We start from the raw sequence: 24,293 nt of genomic DNA, 5'->3' as shown, positions 1-24,293 counted from the left end.
TAATAGATTATAGATATCTCGCAGATTATTGAAATATGTACTCTCTAAATTTCTTAGAGTGAAGCTTGCACTCGAAAAATTGAGTGACTGGTCAAATCACTCTAGTTAGAGTGATTTTTCATTCCTATGAGTGAAAAATCACTCTAACTAGAGTGATTTGACCAGTCACTCAATTTTTCGAGTGCAAGCTTCACTCTAAGAAATTTAGAGAGTATATCTTATATATATCTTGAATATTTAAGCCTGTGGAATCGATAATTTCGTAATCGAATTTATTCGAAATAATCGGATAAAATACAGCTATTCGAATATTTACGGTCCCGATTGAAATAGGAATCGGCCAGACTTCTGATCGTGCAAGAGAACATCGTTCTCCTTGCTCCCCTCTCCTCTCCTCTCTCTCTCTGTCTCTCGTTTGAATATAATACTACTCCCGAAACATATTTCAGTGTGGGGTGAACGAACCGAAGGAAAACGACGTGTCTGTCGTTGTCGGGATGCACCGTGCATTGTAAACGAGCCGGGCGACAAGTGTGCACTCTCTCTCTCTCTCTCTCTTTCTCTCTCTCTCTCTCTCTCTGTCGTGTTGACCTTTCAATGATGCTAAGCCGCCGCCACCGCCTCCTCGCTCCGCTGCTTGTCGCTACCATTACACGCTCGGCCAACACAAAGCGCACATGTGGGTTACATTGGTTGCGAAGAGATCTCGTTTTCAAAAGCGCGCTAAACACACGGATATTTTGCGCGTCTCCTGCGTGTATTTTGTCACCTCGCGATTTTCAACGCTCGCCACAAACGAGCGACGAATGACCGAAAGTTCTATCGTTTCAGTGTTTTGACAACACGGTAACAATTATCTCGACAGGCTGTCGACGAGCGGCCAAGTGGACATCCGATTAAACGGATAATTCTTAAATCGCAATTATGTATTTTTATTTACGCGGGACATTTGTAGCATTCGATTTACAAAGTCGCATCTCATGGGATTCTCGATTTAAATAAAAACACAATCGATTCAACAAATTTTAATTAAAGGATAGTTCTTGCCGATGATTTCGCGCACGATCGATTCTTATCGGCAAAAAATAGTTTTTTTAAATTAATTAAAAGAAAAAAAATTCTTATCGTATAAGAATCTTTGCCAGCCTTGAAAATGTAACGCGCTTTAAAGTTAGGCTGCTCTTTGGACACATCGAGACGGTTTCGCGACACAATGTTGGCCAACGAAAAACTATTTTTAAAACGGCAAGAACGTTATACAAGCGTCTCGTGCAATCGCGCTCTTTCGCGGCGCAAAATTTTATTTCGCACGACGTGCTACTATTTCAGCATGACGTATTATCACGGAGAAACTGGAGTAACGTGTCGGACGGAGTTCGTAAACGGAGGTCGCGACAAGTTCGAGGTTAATGTTCGTTTGGCAAGGCTCGCCTGTTGCCTCGGCGTCATGTTCTTATGAGCGCCCACATTATGTAAGCCGGGTGAAAGAAGAGCCATCGAATGAAATAATTTTCAGTCGCAAAAAATTTCTCACGAAAAAAAAATAAACGGCTGTCAGATTGAACGAATAAATAAGATAAAATCGAAGACATATATTTTTGCTTATCTAACGAAAACCGGTTCCCTGAGAATCTTAAAGATTACGTTATCGTCATAAAAGATGTTCTACAACTACCTAACAACCGGAAATCATAAATCGGTTTTAATATTAAAATGCTATCAACCGATATTAATACAAGTAAATCGTGAGATTCAACCTGTCATTTTTGTCTTATTAAATCAAATTAATAAAATAAAATCGATCTTAAAAGACAATTTTCATCGATATTAAAAAATGCAAAGCTCGAAGAATAGCGACTAATGTCTACTTTTTCTAGCCACGTTTTCCTGAATTTAAAATGAGATTAATACAGGCTCGAAAGAAAAAGAGAGGGAGAGCAAATACTTTGTAAAAAGATGCAGTTAAACGAAACACACATGTCTATAGACATACATCAAGAGTATAAATCGAACGTTTATTTCGACAAGTGTTTCGAGATGTAAGGACGTGTTTTAGCGACAGAAGAGGAATAAACGAGTGACACGCGTGAAAGGGATGATGAGCGCTATATCGAGACACACGCACACGTGCGTACGAATATTCGTCGTACATACATATGTATAAGTTGATGGACGATCACGTGAACGGAGGATCCAACGGGCCCGAAATGAATAATTCACGAGGAGCGAGCGAGCAAGCGTGGCCACCACAAGCCGGAGCCCCACGATCGGGCCCTCTACTGCTGCGAGAATAGGACGTGGGCCCGTGCAAGCTTTACACGGCTATTACACGACGCCTGTTATTATTCTCTTCTCATGCCAAAATATTCACGTGCGTACGAACGCCGAAAACGCCCAAGGATAAGGAGCTGACTTCCCGCCGGATTTCGAGGAATCGGTCTCGCTACCGCGACGATGACGGGCACGATCTGATCGTCATTACGGTTCCGATTCGTAGAGAGATATCCACGATCAATCATTAACTCTTTCTGGTATACACAACACGTATGTCAGAAACTTTAAAAGAATCATAAGTTTTATAAAACTTGATATATCACGATAATTTGGCTCAAAAATTAAAACTTATGAATCAAAAATATATAAAAAATTATTAGATATATTTATTTAAAAATTATTATATATTTAATAAATTATTAGTTTAAAATTTTCTTACTCGGAATTTAAACTTTACACGAAAATAAATATTCATAAATTCTAAAGGTAAACAAAAATATATTAATATATTATAATTTTGATAAATGTAAATATATAAAGAAAATTAAAATTCAAGATAGTTAATCCAATAGAGCAAAGATAAAAATTTATAAATTTTTTTAAATATAATAAATTAAATGAAATTTTTAAGTAGCCACATTCTTCGTCAATTTAACTAGAAAGTCAAATTATATCTTAATACTACCGAGGAAAGCAATCAATTTACGAGAAAGATAATAAAGTACGAATCGTCAGGCGCAGAAAATATTCATAACTTTTATCGCGATCCGAGTGACGCGAATCTAACTGACACGGCGATGCTGGAAATGAATACGACACCATTTGTGAATACCAACACAGCGAGATAAGATGAGTGAGAAAAAGAGAAGGAGAGATGCAAAGAGAGACAGGGAGAGAGAGAAAGCGAGTAACTGCGCCACCGAGTGTGCATCGAGCCACAGATTACCGCAGTCGTATACTCAGTTTTCAGACTAACAGGTGAGCCTCGGTAACTTAATCTTTTTCTGCGCTCTCTGGCTATCTATCTTTCACGTGTATTTATGCACGCACGCATATACACAAGTACGCATATAGTATAGGAGAGACTCGATCGAGCTTTACAGTTGCGTTTCAGGATACACGTTTTACACGGTGTGCGTACTTATGCAAGAGGTTTTATATTACTTATTAAAATGGATAACTTCTCACTACAAATAAATATGTAAACATGATGTCAATCAGATATATAATGAGAAGAAATATATGCATCAATTCTCATTAACATACATATCTCTCTCTCTTTTTCTTTTCTTCTCTCTAGTGATGTTTTTATAAAGACAATTTAAAAAAAAAATGTGTATATATTTTAAATTATTCTTAAGATGAATAGTATATATTTAGAAAAGCAATTAATAAAAAATTATTGATAAGCAATTATTGATAAGCAAATTATTGATAAGCAAATAAAACATTATTGAATTGATTCAGCACACAAAAGAATTATAATTTATAAAGAAATTAATATTTTCAATTGCATTTTCAAATATGTCAATATTAATGATTATCGTTTAATGATTTGCGGATCTTTACGCTTATATCATCTCTTGAGCGATCTCATTTAATTATTTTAAAATTCAAAGAATACTGTATAATATGATATATTATTAAATTAATAGTTATAATTTTTCACTTTATACATTTCGATTAAAATAACTATGATTATTTCGCTATTTATCACCGGATAATATAAAAAAAGATTATAAAAAAACACTCGAACTTATTGCGTAGTCTCATTTTGTCATAATTGATAACTTTTAGATTTATTCCTCTAGGAATCGGAGCGGTAACATGTTGAAGATACTAGAGATGAACTCGAAATATTAATGACAAGAATATCTAGTCTAGTCTAAATATAAGTGGACGTTTGAAGAAATATTGCCATCGCGATTATGTATTCATCGCTTCTTTTTTTCACATCCGGCATCAACGATTTGGCACGCGGAACATTAAATCGGCCTTCTGATCTATTATTTAAAGAGATATAAGACGAAAATGTCAAACTTGTTTCGGCAGGTGCAATGCGGTCGTTTATGACACAAAGAAGATGTAGGGAAGTACATAAATGAAACGGGGAATCTCGCGACAATCATCGTTGAAACTACGCCGTAACTTGGAAAAGCTCGAAAACAGATTCACAGAAATAGACAAAATGAGTCGATTAGTCACACGAGTTACAAGGAAGTTTACGATACTCTACGTCTACAAAAATATTAGCGTTTCTCTTTTCCTAACTTTTGACAAGATTATTGTCTTATTTATGATCGTATTAAATATTGATACGTACCTAAATATCAAATAAAAAAAAATATGATCATTGAATAATAATTGCGACATATTTTGCATACTACTTACATAATGCTATTAATGACTTACATTAATTTCCTTTAAATTTATCGTTGCATCGATTACTGAAACGATATCGATATCTTGAAAAAAGATACAGTTCGTGATATTTGATACCGGATGGACGGAGATATCGGAAGCTTATTAAATTTAAGCATGTCTGGATATTTGATAGCGACAGAGTGAAAATATATCGATAGCCTGATAAATTTAAAAATCCTTGCGAACGCTTTCTTTTTCAAAAGAGAGAAGGGGAAAGGAGAAGGCGAGCGATTTCGATCGATGGCTAACTTTTGTATCGCGTCTTGCTCGAACGTACACGGGGGATAATTCTTTGAAAGCAACCGACCGTGGAGGAGAGGAGAGGACAGGAAAGGAGAGAAGCGGTGCGTCAGCTCCCGCCAGAAATAACGCGGATAAACTTAGATGGCCCTCCGTCCACGAGAACCAACCAAACCCGAAGAGAACTCCGAGAGCCCGACTCGATGAGTCCTAATGAAACTGCTCGCGAGAATCTTGTTCAGGATCATGTGCGTCCTTATTGTCGTTTAACTCGTTAGGGGATTCGTTAAAAGGGGTTCGATTTTTGTGAAATCGCAAAATGCGCGAGTAAAAAATAATAGAAAAATTTTTTCTAAAATTTTTTTGTATATAATTGATTTATATAAATTATTAAAAATTATATAAATTAATAAATTTTTATGTAAATTATTAAGGCTAATTGAGCTATTTATATCGGAAATTATAAATTAGAATTATTCATTTCTGATGGAGAATTTTCTCCATCAGAAATGAATATTCTTCATGCAATTTGTAACTACAAATTATATCTTGTCGCATTATATATATGTATATAGAATTTTCTACAATTGCATCTTTTTTTAATAAATTAGTCATCCGCAAATTTCTACTCGACATTTCAAAACGCGATTCATGAAGGAATTGTACGTACATTTATTTAATCATTTACGTCGAGCAGTAAGTGCTTGATAAACATCGCATTGTCGCGAAAAGAGAGGAAAAGAGAGAGCTAATTAATACGGGAGGTAGAGGAAAGCTCGTTCGAGAGATTGTGGAGAAGCGCGAGAAAAGAAAAAGCACGTCGCGTCCACCTGCCCGATGGGCAGACGTCGGCGTTGATAAATTTACAGTCCGTACACGGTCCTACGAACGCAGTTACCGGCGGAAATAAATCCATCCCCGTGTAAAAATAAAACTGGAACGAGGAGCCGCAACATATGAGCCACTGAGATAGAGAGAGAGAGAGAGACCAGGCGACGTTATGATAAACCGTGCGCGAGGCAAAAGCAAAGGGAGCAATCGTGAGAGAAGAAGTGAAGAAGAGGCGAATTAGTGCGCGAGCGGAAAGTACCGTTTCGCGCGAACGCCGACCTGTGCGTTAACGATGAGAATGATACATTTATAGGAACAAGAGCGAATTTTCCAGGCACCGACAACGGATCATCTAGATATCTCGCGTATTTATATAGCGAGGATTCTGAAATGTAAACTTTAAAAAATATATGAGGTATAGTATTATGGGATTATATGTATGATTATATTTATATATATATATATATATATATATATATATATATATATATATATATAACGCTGCACCGAAATTTTATCAAATTATATATATATATAAAATTTGATAAAATTCAGTGCAGCGACTAATAATATTATTTCGCTCGGAATAAGAGATACACTCACTCTATTTCTCCAGATCAATTTTATCATTAAATAAAATTATCGAGATAACGTACGATTTAATCCGTAAATCGAGAGATAACCTTCTTTCTATATCGATTATAGAAATGAGATAAGATTATAATCTCTGACATACACAAATGGTATAAATAAGAGAAGTGTAAAATCAGTGCTGGCTTCGTGGCTAATGATCATACTAATGCAGAAACGGCACTGTGACAAATCAAGCTCCGAGCCAACAGGAGGCATAAGAAAGAGAGACAGAGCACGAGCGAAGATTAGAGGGGAAGAAGAGTAGAGTAAGCCGGATGAACTATCTCGGGTGAGGACATGACGCAAACACTAATGACTGCTGCATTAATCTAATCTGGTTCAGGGACCAATAATAACACATGAAAATGACACTCTATATTCTCCGGAGTCCGATTACGAGACGCTCTTTCTCGGAAGCACCGTAAGGAACACCACAGGAGAAAAAGAAAGGATGAGCACACCCAAGGAGCGACCGTTATCTTAATTGCGAATTGTAAAATCTCTTCGTTGCGGGAGAAAATGAAATCGTATAATAAAAATTAAATTTCGCATCAAAAATAGTCGCTTTATGAATCTCAGTTTTTTCAACAAATAAAAAAAACACAATAAAAAAACAATTTAAAATCTTTGCTGAATAATTAACTAAATAATAATATAATAAATTTAATTAATTAACTAAATAATAAAAATATAATAAATGATGATTTTTACATATTATTGTTTAAATTTCTATTTTTTACATTTATATAAGATCACATGATAAGCGCTACTTTTAATCTGTTTCCAAGAAATTGGATTAAAAAGGCTACATTAATTCCAAAGTTAATATAATACACAGTTGTATGTCCACGTATCTTCTTGTATGTAAGTAAATGATACGCAGTAGTTCGTAGAGTAATGGGGCAAAACAAACATAAGCCAGAAACTTTCGAACACGTGTATATCCATAAGCCGAGTCCGTGCGTGTAAGGGTTGAAGTAGCGCGTGAACTTTGTAAATCTTCGTCGATGCGATATAACAGTAGCTAAAGCGTAAAATGACGTAGTACCGCGCGAGTGGGAGCCGTCAAGTAGATGACCGCCGTAATTTCTGGACGGTTGCGTATCGCGCTTTTGATATTGTTCCAAGCGTAGGTAGGTAAGCGGCCTTCGTGGAACTCGCGAATATATGTGTACACGCGTAGGATTATTATCGTTCACGGTTAATAATTATTTCGAGACATTTCGACCGTTCGACCATTTCACGTTGAAAAAGTTCGAATCACATGCTCGTGTCGTTATCTAATATTTCCGCTGAAATGCTACGAAAGATATGTATATATATATATATATATATATATATATATATATATATATATATATATGTATATGTACACATGTATATGGGCGTTCTTATCATAATTCTTACCGCATAATGATTAATTAATTATAAGAGAAGAGGATACAATTGGGTTATTCGGACACGTTGAAATCGCGCAGCTGCAATAACGCCATTAAAATTAATTAATCTCTATTGTTGAAGCAAAGATTTGCATCCATTACTCAACTTTATCCGCTCTTCAGTACATAATTATTGAATATAATAAAGTTTTTTCTCTGCTACGGATAACATGTAACGATTTAAAGTTCTCCGGAGGACACGTTGTTGAAAAATTGGCGAAGAGTCAATCGACACGCACGATCTCACGGTATGCAAAAAATAGCACTATCGGAAGTCTGATGTAATCTCTGTCATTGGAAAATTGCCGAGTAAAGAAATATTGTTTCTGCTTTAGCATGAATATGTGCCCAAAGTCCTCCTAATTAACCTTGCGATTTCCGTGGACAAACTTGACGTAAGACTGACGAACAATGGTCACTTAGCATATCTGCTTGGCACGTGTGATAGCGAATCCGTGAAGACTATCGCACCAACTCACTTTGACACGCAGTTTTCATGCATTGCAATTGATAACGGAAAATTTACAACCTCGCTATCGGAAGAAAAATTCGCAAAAATACAGCGACGACAGAGACGTACTCGATGACGATGACCGTTAACGATTTTTTGCATTTTCCGCAGCGCGTACGTGTCAGTTGCGTAAATTATTACGCGTGTATACGTGTTTATAATTCGAACGTAGTCACGCGCCTACGTTTCCTTCGTATCTCCTCGCTAGAGAAAGATAGGGGGGAACTATGGAGACTACCTGTTACATTTCCATCGAGGTCGAAAGTTGATCGTACACGGTACACGCGCGCTTGTGTACACAACGGCGGCCCGACATGCGATGGATGGATTATGCAGCCGTGCACTTAGAAAGTTCCCCTCGTCAGCGATTTTCCACGGTGAACAGAGGCAACGCGCGCCCGATCGGTTCGATGAAATGCGCGTGTACACGCTAAAGAAGCCCCGACGTCGACTAAACTGACACCGATGAAGCTTAAACTTTGACGGAGCAAACAAATCGTGACGCTCTAGCTTACTAGAAATTTTAGCGTAAAGTCGATAGGATAAATCTCAAAATTCGAGGGAGAGCCACACCCTTTTTATCCGATACAAATATTTTATAGTTCAAAAATATTATATATAATATAATAAATAAATATATAATAAATAAATAAATATTATATAACATAATAAATATATATAATATAATAAATAAATATTATATATAGTTCACAAATATAAAAAGAATTGTAATATAATTTTAAAATAATTTTATAACATGCACGTTTTTCACGCAATATGCATAACTTGACGCACGAACATTTATTAGTTTGGAAAAAAATTTTTCTAGAAATGATTTTCCTAAATTAAAATGATGTAAATCACTTTTCATGAATTACACTTAATCGACATAGTTTTGTCGTGCGACCCGAAATTCGACGATGGCGAAAAGACGCGTGGGCGCATCTCCCGTCGTTCTCATTGTTCATTAAAACCGGAGGGAAACGACGTCGTAAACGCGTCCGCGAAACGTCGGAATGACCAGGATGCTGCAATTTCCATTCGAGCGTGTTAATGCAATACCATCGCCGCCATCGTCACCCTCGTCGCCGAGGACGACGAGGACGGACGACGCTGATGGCAACAATCGTGAGAGCAGAACAAAGAGAGGGAGAACAACGTACAAACACACTCTTGCGCGTGCAAATAACATTTATACCCAGAGAGAAAGAGAGAGAGTACAGGGAGGATTCTCGTAAACACCGGGCCGTAACTGTAAAACCCGTTTCCATCGCGTTTCGCTTACCTCGATCGAATTTCCGCGTATATCGTGCGAAAACATGTTGCGCGAGCATTAATTAAGATGTGAAACGGTATAGGTGCTGAATTTAATAGCGTTTACCTTCGCGATAGAAACCGATGTGTATTTCATTTCTATTTTTTCCGAGTTCGTACAAGAGGTTCTATTTTTTTTTCTTTTTTTGGATACATTTATTGGATATTGTTTTTGAAGATTTATTTCTCTATCGTTGTGATCGACATACAAGTAACAATAACAAATTTTAATAAACCTTGATAAGCGGGGCAATTAATTTCTATCGAGATTAATCATCATTATTCGTATTAGATGAAGGCTTTGCGCGGAGCTATGCGGAAGTAAGAATTTTCCACGCGGAAACTCTGTCAAGTTGAATAGCGAATCGTGAATCTACATTACTCACGAAGACGAAGAGAACGGCGGGGACGGAAAAAGAAGACGAAGCAATTTAATTTTTCTCCCGTGCACGCGGTAGATTCTATATCGCACCGGGAGGAAAACGCGACGTGTCGCGGTTTATTACATTTTTCCTCTCCTAGTCAATGAACTAATGGACCGTTGGAAATAGTGCCGAGGCTATAAGCCTCTATTCATCCTTGAAATAAAATCAGCACTATCTCGACTATGCCGTCTCACTTCGACTCTTGGTTTCCCCGGTAAAAGTAATTGAATAAAGCGCATAACAATTTATTACACGCATATTTTAGTAGAAAAAAAATCTGTAATTAATTTCTGAAGAAATAATTTAAAAACAAGTTATATTCTTCATACATTTTTCATTTCGAGCAGATTTAGATTAATTTAGATTAATCTCCAAGATAAAGGAGAGAAAAACTGAAAAACTCTTTGACGTTAGTTATACTTCAAAATTTGAATATTTTACATTGTAAATATTTATTAGTTTTTTTAATTAATAACTTGTTTTAAGAACGTTATATATATTAAATAGATGTCTATATGTCATATTTTAATAATTATTAAATAACAAGATACGTTTCAACAAATTAACTGTAACGTGAATATAAACAATACAAAGGCAATTTGCGAAAAACTTAGAAATTTAAGACGTTTTATACAAAGTATCTATTACAGAAAACCAGTTTTCGAAATTCCACGATTTAACCGTAACACTTGAAAAAAAAATTACCTGCGATACAAGGCAAACGACTAGCGAAAAAAAAGATGACAATCTTTCCGCGAGAAAGTATTTTTATCGTCTTTTAACGATGATCGCATGGATCTCACGCACGTGTGTGTGTGTGCGTGACCGCAAAGGCTTCTCCTACAACAGGGAACTCGTCGATCACCTTGACGAATCGCTCGCGCGCTGACCTCGCACCGATCGAGATCGCTTCTAAACCATCGATTCATACGAGAAATCCATCGGCACGATTTCCTGCAGATATTTCAACTTTCTAGTTAACCGGTCGACCTGCCGATACCCGCGCGGTATGCGTGGCGCGTTAAATCACGTCTCTTAAACGAGCCCTGGCCCCCTGCCCCCGCTGCCTCTCCCACCGATAAGAGGTGGCCATTGTACGCGGCAAGAGAGTTGTTGTTTATATCCTTGCAACCCTGCCCTCGTACTACAGGCAGCATACCTGTCGATCCTCTCCTGGGCTTTCTAGAAAATATCAAGCGACAATTAACTGCAAGAGGATATAGCAGAGCGGGATATCGCCCTGAGGTCGTCGTGGCGAGAAATCCGCTATCGAGCGAAATTTTTTCACGCTCCCAAGACTTTCTAGTCGATTGATCCGCGGCGATTATCCTTTCGCACGCGTTAAGCCACGCAAAATTATTTTCATCGTAATTTCCGCCCGTGAATGCGCGCGAAGCAAACGTTAAAGAAATTGCGAGTCTACATGAGCGTGTGAAACAAAATAAAACGCATATTCTGGGATGTAAAAATATAATATTCTATTGATTAAATTTACTAAAATTTATTTATTAAATTTAATTAATATTTTGTCGTGATTTTTAGAAACTATTTACTCATTAACGCACCAAGAGTACTTATATTCGACAATGTACGGAAATTTGCAAGATTCTTGAAAATGTTGCTTCAACCGATGCTTCAATTAATATTGGCTGTCTACTTGCTATCGCTGCTATTCGTTTTACTTCCTACATGAGTCGAGCTATACATTTGCAATATTACTCATCGGTTTTTCGAGCAACTATCTCTTCCGCATCGAAATGAACCATGGATTGAAATATTCCAAGTTACTTTACGTTCCTTTTTCAAATCGAAGAATGAGACTATTGAAATATTTTTTGGATTTTATATTAACTACAAAAGAAAAGTAAAATATATTCTTCAGAAATGATTCTTGCAGAGACTACTCTTGATGAGAGAAATTGAGAGCGTCTTGTTATCGGAACTTTGATCTCAATCGATCAACGTTTGTCGATCCAGAACTTGTTGCTCTTGCAGAGCAAAATAAAAAATAACATGTCGGGACTAGGGGCGCCAATCATATCGAAAACAATTATTGTAATGTAATATCTCGCGTCTCTACCGTCATTGGACGACAATAAATCCCGCGTATATGATTGTGATTTTCCTTTCTCTGCCTGCACGAGTGTATAACTTTCGCAATACCAACTTGCACTCGTGAACTATCAATGTGAGATACATTACACTCATCACATTTAAAGAGTAACCTTCCTTTACATTCACATAAAATATTTTTCCGAGATAAATCTTTTTCTCTTTATTATAATGTAAATTTGTACCTTTGATTCTTTAAAATTTAATTTAAAATTACTTTATAAAAATTTCATAAGATATATGTGATCTGTAATTATATAATAATAAAAGTACAGATCTGTAATTATACAATAATAAAAGTACAGATTACAGATTATGTAGCACGGTACATTATAATCTAGACATGTTATAAGGCAAAGAGAGGCAAAGATTTGCTCGGCCATTTTGCGTTCTATCCGACATGTGTTGCATTGTTAGTTGCATCTGTCAATTTTGTAGATTCAGTAAACATTTCTCTTTATCCATAAACAATATTTTAAATCGAATATAGCGTTTTTTTCCGCCTGATATTTTTTTCAATGCTTAATCGGATCTAAATCCTATTCGAACGTTTATTCTTCAATTTTTTAGCAAAACTAGATTCAAAGTATCATACATACATTTATATATATATATATATATATATATATATATAATATATATATATATATATAAATGTATGTATGATACTTTGAATCTGGTTTTGCTAAAAAATTGAAGAATAAACGTTCGAATAGGATTTAGATCCGATTAAGCATTGAAAAAAATATCAGGCGGAAAAAAACGCTATATTCGATTTAAAATATTGTTTATGGATAAAGAGAAATGTTTACTGAATCTACAAAATTGACAGATGCAACTAACAATGCAACACATGTCGGATAGAACGCAAAATGGCCGAGCAAATCTTTGCCTCTCTTTGCCTTATAACATGTCTAGATTATAATGTACCGTGCTACATAATCTGTAATCTGTACTGCACATACAGTATGTACATAGACATAAATTGCAGAAATACTATCCTACCGTCAACAATATTGCATATCTTGCGCACATCTACGATTGATGTTATAGGGCACGCTACTAAAGAGACAGTGAGCATTACGTTCAAAATCCGTACGAGTCCGGGGAGACAGGTAATTACGAGAAGGGCCCATATAGTCCATACCGGGTGACCGATACGTACGAGCGAATCGCGTGATCGTACTTGGACTGGTATGCAGACAGTTCGCGGTGGCGTGTTGCATTATTTTAGAGAGGAGCGGGGGGAGAAAGAGAAAGACATGCATAGGGCGCAGACAATCGCGAGGGGAATCCTGACTGTATATATGTGTCTATTTGTATATGTACACACACACACACACACATACACACACACACACGCACATATTCCCATATTCCACGGTAGCGGAGAGGGAGCGGTCGACCAGGTGGTAAAGCTACCCCATGATTTTCTGGCCCGCACGATCCCCTCTTTCAGGGGAGAGAGTCTATATGTGTGTATATATGTATACACACATATATATATATATATACTACTCTCGTTCGAATGCACATATCGTGTACTCGACACGCGATCGAATCGCGCGCGTTTGTTGGCATTAAACTGGCAGATAAACGTACGCGTCGCCAACCGCACCCCGCGATATGCATCGCGCTCGCTAGTTTCGATGGCGACTATCGATTCTAATCATTTCTTTGCTTATGTAGAATATTGTCGCTACTTTCGCACAATTTTAAACCTCAGATTTCTCGAATAAAATTTCCTTGCACATTTGCAATTTTTCTGCGCATGAAATTTTGCCATCCGCAAATTACATTATTATTTAATATATTTGTCATATATCAATGACATGAAATTTGATTTATTCATAAATGTGAAAACAAGAATTTATTTTATAATTTAAAGAAAAATAAAAAAGAGATCCTGTTAATTAAACAAAAAAATATTAAATAAAAAAATACCTTTAAATTTTTCATTTTTCTCAAAGTTGTGAATTGTGAAATAACATATTATTTATTCTGAAATTTTTTTGCATCTATTGATTAAAATTCTCAGAAAGAATATGTTGTTTTATCATAATGCGGATTTATGGATGTTTAAATCTTTAAGCCGATAATGAATTTTTCCAGATTCAATAGATTTTTTGCATATGCCATTCAATATAATTAATCATAAATTATTTTTTCAATAATTGTTCAGTTTGTTCCTTTTTCTATTTATTTATTTATTGTTATAATATTGGCGTTATTCTAAATTATATATTATTAATATTAAGTGCTTATGCATATATTAAACAATGTATAAAAAATGTCTTTCTACATATGAGCATTTAAATAAATAAATAGTTTTAACATTCACTAATGTTGCAATCACCGTTACCTTTGGTATTTTGCGCTGTAAATATTATAAATCTTTCAGCTTCATCCACACGTGTTCTGTTAATCGATCCGCAAAGCCGATAAAAATGAACATATTTTACAATTCGCGTATATCATGAGATGTTGACACAAAGGATGATCATTATTCATAGCGAGCAAAAACGAACGAAGGACGACGCATGACTCACGCACCGCCGAAACCAGCCAGGCGCGTAATACATGTCGATTACGTCTAATCGATGATACTGATAAACGATATTAATCGTTGCTTAATCTGCCACGTGTGCATGTGTGTACGTATGACGCGCGCGGGAAAAACTGAAGTGTGACGGGACTAGTAGTCATTCGAAAGTTACGAGCAGGGCTTTAAATCGCTTTTAAATCCGGCTGGCTGGTCCCACCGGTTTAGATATATAAAATCCAGCAACCACGTGACGTCCGACCTTTCGCAAATCGGTCCACGAATAGCGACTTTTCGCGCTAAAACCTGCCGGGGTTTATGCAGGAAGATTTGACACCTATTTAGAGACAACGATTTGTGATACGATATCGTCGTAAGCCTCTTATTTTATAGCTTGCATAAGATCGCGATATGATTTTCCAAATACAAATTAACGCAATTTATCGTTATTATTGTTGCGACTGATGTTTTATACAGACGTTATAAGAATGTCGTAAAAATATAACGTCGCGTAAAGAGACGTTTGAATGGAAAATAGCGTCATGAATATAACTACGTCGTAGCATCTGCCATAACCGTGGAATAACATGATAAAATGCAAAATTAAAGCTGTCTTAAGGTTAAAGATTGAAATCGATATAACTCTGCGAGTTCAATTCTTGATGTAAGTACAGACAAAAATATTTTCGCGTGTTCACAACATTGAAAGTACCATCGAATTCTTGAAACTCGGGTACGAGATGATATCTGATGCTACATCGGTCCAAGTCTAAACGGTCCTTTTAGTCGGCACTCGTATCGAGACCCGCGAGGAGAAAATCTTCCGTCAACTCGATGAATATTTTATATCCGCGCTTCTCTCGAGCACGATTGATCAAACGCACGTAGTCATCATAAATATAGCGATTTTTCCACGCAATAAAATCGTGAACCATACATTCAACTGCATATCGCGTCGCATAACACTTCGATTGTACGAACCGCAAATGAAAAGTACTAATCGTCAGATTGTTTTAATCTCATTGAGAAGAGGGCGTTAATTAAAGTACGCAGAGACGCACGAGATAGTTTAATTATCTGCTATCGCAATTAACTCTGCGAGAAGAAAGTACGTATACCTTTGGTAATAATTTTAGTTACTTGACGATTTGGCACCGTCTACGCCAAATAGAAAGCCACGGAGGAGTTCGCCGGTCCCAGAGAACCGCGCGCGAGCAAAAAAAGCGTAAAACATTCGAGAGGAGAGGAAGGCGAGACGAAGAAGTGGAAAAGGAGAAAGAAGAGAGCGAAGAGAAGTCGCGGTCGGAGGGTCGGTGCGCGCGCGATAATCCATTTGCTCCTTTCGTAGACCAACGGGACAAGGCATTCTATTTATATCCGCGAGAAACTTGCGCCTAATGTGTAGACCAGTATTGTGCAACTTGCATCGCTTTCCATAAGGTGTTTTATTGTGTCTGGCTGTTGGAGGAAAGAAATAAATGACGAAAAATAGCGATCATTTTAATATCGTCATTTATTATTATTTGCGGAATTAATATGAAAAATAAAATAGTGTTTTAAGTGCAAAAGATATAAATATTATTTTTCAATACGCTATAATTGAGGATTTCAAGGATACATAGTGTTGAAATATTTAATATTAAAAAAAATTAATATTTATGTTTAATATTAAAAAATTTTAAAATTGTATATACTTGAGTTTATCAATTTCTTTTTATTAAAAACGAAAAAGGCGTCTACAAGGCTTTTCAAAAAATTTTGAAGAAATTTTTACCGGTAATAATAAAATATCTTATAGTACTGTGAACGTGATGGTATAACAAGAGGAAAAAAAAGAATAAAGACGAATTGTAGCCCCGAGTGAAAAATCGCCCTCGCGTACAAACAATCCATTCATTTAACAATACACGATTCGCGTTGCATTCAAGGCCGTTACATCGCGGATCAAAGAGCTTCCACAGCACAGGGCTGCCTCGTGAAGAGTTGATCGTTTCGCCAAAGGGCGAGCACTTTAAAATAATCTATATCTTCTGTGCTTGCAACCACTCATAGATTTCCTTTAAAAATTAGCATTCATGCTGTTACTCTGTAACTCGAGGCTGTCAAAATATATCATGGTATGATAGCAATTATAATATAAAAATTCGTGTAAAAAAATCGAAAGATATATGCAAGAAAAAGTGTATCAACTTTTTACTCTTCCCAGTGATATTTTAAATGATTAAAATATTGATGAAAATTTGCTTATAAAAAGCGCAATGTAAAATACTAACTGCAATACTCGGTCGAAAATCGTAGAAAACGCATTTGTCATATGAGCATATTATTTTATTTTTCATATTAATTTCGTAGTAAAAAAATGACGATATTAAAATAACAATTATTTTTCATTATTTATATGATGTTCTCCTAGAATCAGACACACAATGAAACACTTATGGAAAGCGATGCGAGTTGCAATAAAATCGCGGGATTCGCGCTGTTTTCCAACGTCGCCGGATCTCGTTCTTCAGCGCGATAAGATAGAATCGAGAGATACGATATATGGCGTGATATCATTCGTGGAAGTTGCGTTCTTCGAGGGATTTGAATATCGAATTTATCGAATACATACGCCGATATTTTACCGCGGCTATCGGTTTTGTCGACCTCGCTCGCTCGCTCGAGAAAGAGAAACGAGCCGACCAGCATCCACAGCAGAAGCGAGAGATGCGGAATAGAAAGAGAGGTATAACTTGCACCTGCTGGCCGGCTATAGAAGTGGCTTTCCACTAAACTGTACGTCATTTCGAACTCGACCCTTATCAATTAAAAGTCGCCGATCCTTACATCAGATATTTTAAACTACAAAATTACGATAAACGGGAAGGTAAATGAAGCTGCTCGCGCAATTTGTATTCGAATGAATTGAGTAGAAAAATATGACATAAACTCTGTTATTCGTTCAATACAGCTGGTATCGCCTGACGTAAGAAACTTTTCAAAAATATGATGTATTTGCGCTGCTTTGACTAAGTTTTGATTTTGACAGCTGAGATATTACATTCTCCGCGGTTTATACATGTGATAGTTTCATTGGTAAAAGAAGTTATTTCAGGGACACAAACTGCAGGAAATTTTTCTCCGATCGTTTCCGGTGTCGCAATTTCCGGCTCGAATGGCTTGCGTTGTAAACTTTAAGAAGAAAACAAGCTAGAAACAGGCAGCTCGCGTAAAAATTTCATACGTAAGCTTTATCCATCGGGAGAGTTTCAGTATTCTTGTTATATCATAGCGAAAAAATGTATAATTCTGCTGCTCGACGCGTGACAAATGTAACTGCGATCGGGAACCGCGACGGTCGCACTCGAGACGGCTGTTTGTAGAAAGTGGAAGCGAATTGCAAATGTTAGCACAATTGGTTGCGGCGACGTATTCGTTGCGGAAAATAGAGAAACGCGTGCGAGACGAATATTAAAATATCGCGTAGCTCGATATACAATGCTCGCACATGGCAATTTTTCTCCAATATTCTCGAGAATCGGATATTCATAACCGGTTGATGTACAGGTGGAATTACATAACACGACACGAGCATAAGACACTGGACACTAGAAGTAAATGTTGATAATATTTTAATATCAATATTACTCAAGTGTAATATTTTTCTTTATTCAAGCACTGATGTTCGAGTTACAAGATTGTCCTTATACTGCAAGATATTTTATACGTGAAAATGAATGATAATCATTTTATTAAAATAAAAATTTGACAATGCGTTATTTTATTCATCGGGAAAATGCATAAATTTTGATATGCCGTCATCTTTAAACGCGAAGCGTATTTTCGAGCGATTGCGTCATCGACTCAAAACGACTCGCGAGGAGATCGAATCTATCTCCAAGAAGGAAATCGCTAGTTATTGATGAAATACGGAAAATATTTTTATCGTAGCCTTAATTATCAACCTCTTAAAATCGCTTGACGTGATGACATATAGATACATACTATGCAATCATCGTCACGCTTATCTCCAAATTGTAAACAAAAGACATTTATGGATTACAGAAATAATACAAGCATACGTGTATCAATAACCAAGTTTCATTATTCAATGTCGTCGGCTCAAACGTGACTAGACGTGGATAAGCGAAATTAAATATGATACGAGCTGCGATTCTTTTTCGAACAAAGATAAGAACGCAACAAACTCACAAAAGATCAAAGGGATCAAGAATCTCTTGATTGCGAGTTTCCAATCAAACTATGGCGTGTGAAAGTAATCGCGACGTGAAACGGCTCCAAAAGGGATCGACGAGAAATTTCATTACAGGTTGAGGAAAAACTCGATATTTTAATCAGACAATGTCAGAATACGTTTCGCATTCGACGCGAATTCGGTGAATGCGGCGTGATTTTTTTCTCTAGAGATAACATTTGTTTAGAAACACAATATCTTCATGATACGGACAGTAAACACAGTCTTGACATTCATATCTTGCTTTCGAAATATCCACGTGTATCACTATATGAACAAAGTTATCAAATATACGGAAAGTAGATGAATTTTAAATACGATCAAATATCTTGCAAAGGTAATTATATCTAGTACAATATAATTCTTAATTAATTATACATACATTACTTATCCGCTATTTGCATTCAAAGTTTCTTCGATTAATTGCGTGGCGATATATTTCTCTCTTTATCGGCGTGTCAATATTTTTAACGAAAGTAGTGGCAAGTAATATCTACGCGTGCGATGTATCGAATATAAATACATATTGACGACCCATTGAATCGGAGCACCCCCATATGTACTTACATCTGATTGCTCGTCAATCGCGATAACACGGCGAGTTATCCGATTAAATTTACGTAACAAAATTGTGCAAAATTTTCGATAGCACGACAACGTGCCGCGTACTATTATCCGATATTTTTCTTTTCACTGGTTCGTTAACAACCGATATCGATCTAGCAGCGAAAGAGATCGCACTCGAATCGAGTCGCACGTGCAACCCGAAACTAGCGTCGCAATTTCGGAATATTTAAAGGTGATTTATGCGCCTTCAACACCTGACAAATGTCGCAAAAGTTTGAGAAAACGACCCGGGAAACTTTACACAACGCGACAATTCCACGCTGCTATCGTCACGACAAGATTAAATGGAGAGTAAAACTGAATTGATGCGTAATCCATCTTTAAGAGAAACAATCTTTTTGTGCTGGGTAAGATCGACAAGAACGCAATACCAAGCGTGGCTTTAATTCCAAACTTGTGTCTTCCGAGACATAATCTGTTTTTCATCGTGTGACGTTTTGCTTACTATTGAAATATATTATTCCCAAGCTACGCTCGCATAAATTATATTTTAATAATTTGTAACTTATTCACACGTTTCGTGTATTGTAATTATTAGGATTCTCTTCTATTTTGCAAGATTAGTCAATTAAAGAAAACATAATATAGATGAAAATATTAATTTTCATCACACTTTTTTATATTTTATTTTACATTTATAAACAAAATATAAACCCTGGAACACACTTAAACACTCGCATAATTTCGACATTATTGCTTTATACGTCACTCTATTAAAAAAATTACTTAAAGATGTATTATGTAACAAATTTCAAATGAAAAAAAAAAAAAAAAAAAGAAAAGACATTTAAAGTGACGGCAATTCTAAACTTTTTCCAAAGTGTTTTCAATTCCGGTTAGTGTTCCAAGTTAGTGTTAATCTGAGTCACTTTCGTGCTTTCGCTAACAATAAGCGTAGACTCAAAGACTGGCTGAGTCTGGCGAAACTTCTCGAAACACATCGAGAGATTTAAAGAGATAACGATGACTCCGTCGCGCTGACGTTTGTGTTCTAGGCGCTCGGTCAGGTGCGCGCCAAGCGCATAGCAAAGACGCGTAAACAATGGTACGAGATGATTGTGCGCAGCTGTTTGCGCGCGGGTGCGTCCGTCCGAGTCTGACGGCGGCGAATACGCGAGGAGAAAAATTACATAGTAATACATCTCCGTCCTTTTCTCTCTCTCTCTCTCTCTCGGGCAAGAAAGAGAGAGAGAGAGGTGGAGAGCAAGAAGCTGTAGTGTATACAGAGTGCGCGAGTTTACGGAGAACACTTTCGCGTTATGCATTTATACGCGTCGACGGCGAGCGACGAAGGGCCGGAGACTCTCATACGCACACACACACGCACGCACGCACGCACACAGGCACGATAAAAAGAGAAACTCACTCCAGAAATAATGCACAGTATCCATCCAAGCCGCGGTGGCGAAGGTGGGATGTTGCTGCCTCCTGAGTTTATCGAAGCGCGTTTAACAGCGATCGTACAATAAAACGATACAGAATGTCACGTTCCCACCGCGCGACGATGCTGACCTCGTCGTCGTCGTGGTTGCCGTCGTGGTCGTCGTCGTCGTCGTATTTCGCGACGACGACAATGCACTACCAACACTCTCGTCGTCGACGACGAGTTTTCCTTTCACCGTTTTTTCACCGATCCCTCGCGGAATTTTTCACGTTACCTCGTCGCGTTAGCAGTCTCGTCCTCGCGCACGAGAGGATTAACCGGGCTCCTCCTATCCTCTTCTCACACTCCGTCAAACATTCGCCGACAAATCTCGTCTCGACGACAGATCCGTCGCGCGTCGCGTCGCGACACTTGCCGCGTACATTACCTCGCGCACGTTTTTGCCGCGTTCGTTTCTCCGCCCGCGTAAGCGCGATTAAAGAGTCATATGGACGGGAAACGGAGCGAGGAATGACAAGAATGCCACCACGTTGCGCGGCGAGGCGAATTTTCCGTCGTATACGTTATATACGAGAGATACAAGGACGCGACGGGAGACACGAAAGACGTACACTCGAATCGCGATATCGCGTCTAGGAGGTGAGATAATCACGCCGGTATATTCGCGGGTACGTCAACTCTACGCGTCGCGTGCATTCGCGTGCGCGCGCGCGCCCCGACACTTTTCAAAACAATATACAACCAACACCAACCAGAGCGCGCGTCTCACCCCGTAGTACGTGTGCTCGAGCTTGAAGCGTTTTCTCGCGCCACCGCCGCGGCCCCCTATCCGTCTCTGTCTCTCGCTATCGCCTCCCCCTCCCTCTATCGGCCCCCCCCACCGTCTCTATCTCTCTCTTTCTCCCGTTGCCTCTATCCCTCCTTCTATCTTCTTCTCTTCCAGCCAACGGCGGTTTTTCCGCACGCACACGCCGCCGCGGATCAATAATTCACCATACGAATTCACCAGAAAGCGGGCGAGCGAGCGAACGGGTGAGAGCGGACGACGCGACGAGCGTGCGGACGGGCTGGCGGACAAGCGACTAGGCGGTGAGCAGCACGCGTTTCTGTCACGACACGACGCTGCCCCGCGCTCGCGCGCCGAAACAACGAGGAAACGCGCACGCAGCCCACACCACCGCGACGAACCGCGAGAGGAGAGCCACCCTAACCTCCACGTCTGGGTCGCGTCTCTCTCGGCGCCGGGTCGGTCGGTCGGTCGGATCGGATCGGATCGGAGCGAGTCGCGTTGCGTTGCGTTGCGTTGCGTTGCGCTGCGCTGCGCCGCGCCGCGCCGCGCTGCGCCGCGCTCGTGCGCGCGATTCGGAACGGGAGCGTGTTCCCGGTAGCGCACAGCTGACACGACGACGACCCGCGCACTCGTAAACGCGCGACAACTCGAGATAGGACTGCTCGAACTCGCGGATGCTCGACGTAAACAGCCCTCTACCGGAACGCACGCACCGGTAAAGAGAGAGAGAGTTTCTCTAACGCGGCCAACTTCGCGCCGGTGAATCGTTTTTCCGTCGCTCCCTCTCTGATTTTCTTTCCCTTTCTCTCTCTCTCTCTTCGAGGATCGCGCGACTTTCTCTCTTTACCTGCGCATCCCTTTCGCATTTAAATTCGAAACAACGGAGGGCTAATTAAACGCGAGGACGCCCCGGCTGGCGGAAGTGAGCCGCGCGAGCTTGCGACAGGCGAGTCGAACGTGCGTGAATATCGGTCGCGCAACGGATAATAACGGCGTCACGCGTTCACTCGTTCACTTGCTCACTTGGCTCGCTGAAACTCACTCTCACGCAGCACACGCACATATTCTACGTCGGTCTCTTTCTCTTACGTACACATGCACGCACACTCGTACGGCGTCTCTCGCTCCCTCTGTCTCGCTCTCTTTCGTTCGTCGTCCGTCTGTGACTCACTCGCTCACGCTCTCTCTCTCTTTCTCTCTCTCTCCGCAGATATTATCGCCATCGTCGCTGCGGTCGGATTCGTTCCTTGCGCGGGCCCGTTGCGAGACGACGCCACCGTCAGGACAACACGGGCGTGGACGCCGCGCACTTTCGCGAACGGCGCTTCGGCATTATTTTGTATCGTGTACTTACCACTAGGCGAGCTGTGTGACGTGGCGGCGCACGCACGAGCACGAGGACGGCCCTTATTGTCGCGAACGAAATTCACACGGTGTTGTATTAGCGCGCAAGACTGTGCACACGGTAAATACGAGAACGGTCACCACTCTTGTTTTTGGTATGCCAGGAATGGCACAAAGAATCTAGACAACGCACACGCCTGCTGCGCAGCCGGTCTGCGCACACGCTGACACCGCTTACGCGGTCGCGGGAGAAACCAGAATCACGAGCGCGGCCGAGGAGCCCCGAGGCGGCCCGAAGCTGCGTCTCGCTATCCCCACTCCTGCGGCGGCTCTCTCCCACCCCTCTCCACTCCACCATTTACTGTCCCCGTGCCCCGCGCTGCGAATCAGTCGCGTCACGCACGTAATGGAGGTAGGATGTCGGTGAGTTCGCTCGCTCGTCCGTTCGCTCTCTCTCTTCGGGAAACGAGGAGCACTTGTTGAATTTCAGGGGTTGCGTTTTAGGCTTTATAAACGAAAGCGGTAATAAATGAAAATGTAGCGTAGAACGTTTTAGTTTGAAGAAAAAGCTCGCGCGCGCTAATTATTTAATACATTTTTTCATGCATTCTGAATATAATGATATTATATAAGCTATATCTTTGACCGCGCGGAAAAATGTAAAGGATACTTTTTTTTTTCATTCTGTGAATATATTTCCTATTATATGTATATATTTAGCACGCAGTTGTAATAATCCATGGAGCTTTCTCTTTTTATCTACCTTTTACATATATTATATTTTTAATCTGTTGTTATATGTTGTCATATTGTTGCTATGTTTACATTAAAGGAGTTTATCGTATTTTAAAAACTAAACATCACAAAAGAATAAATTAATTGATATTAAAATCTTTCTAGTTTCTTCGAAATTTATGCTTATTTCAAGATGTAGAAATGTGTATTCGAAATGCTTCTTGCTTACGTCTTATTTTTTATAAAAAGAATAAATTTATGAGTACAATAATGGTACGCATAAAGGACGGCTGATAATTATAAACTCCTGATAAATATAAACACAGTATTTATATCTGTCATCAAAGATACACGAAAAACTGAATCAAATTAATCAAGCACAATCGAGGATTGTATTTTCTTCGATGCAATCTTTTTAGAAATGTTCGATT

The 24,293-nt window shown here is 38.8% G+C and overlaps 1 protein-coding gene across 14 annotated transcripts in view; it reads right to left on the bottom strand.

Moving 5' to 3' along the window:
* Positions 1–23,349, bottom strand: part of Scalloped (TEA domain transcription factor 1 homolog scalloped) — a 157,810-nt gene extending 134,461 nt beyond the window's left edge. For 5 of the 14 annotated variants that reach the window (XM_083098939.1, XM_083098946.1, XM_083098942.1 and 2 more), the window contains exon 1: positions 23,138–23,348. Coding sequence is in view for 2 of the 14 variants with exons in the window: in XM_083098941.1 (XP_082955067.1) it covers positions 20,976–21,000 (25 nt within the window). In the remaining 12 variants the exon portion in view is untranslated. Of the gene's footprint in view, positions 1–20,975; positions 23,041–23,137 lie in introns of those variants that run through there. The other 9 variants (XM_083098943.1, XM_083098937.1, XM_083098941.1 and 6 more) reach the window with 6 other exon arrangements.
* Positions 23,350–24,293: the final 944 nt, after the last annotated feature.

This window comes from Camponotus vicinus, unplaced genomic scaffold (assembly GCF_025532165.1).
Source record: "Camponotus vicinus isolate PSW18456_S1 unplaced genomic scaffold, iyCamVici1.0 SCAF_5, whole genome shotgun sequence".
NCBI classification, from domain to species: domain Eukaryota; kingdom Metazoa; phylum Arthropoda; class Insecta; order Hymenoptera; family Formicidae; genus Camponotus; species Camponotus vicinus.
This window is presented reverse-complemented; position numbering and strand designations above follow the sequence as displayed.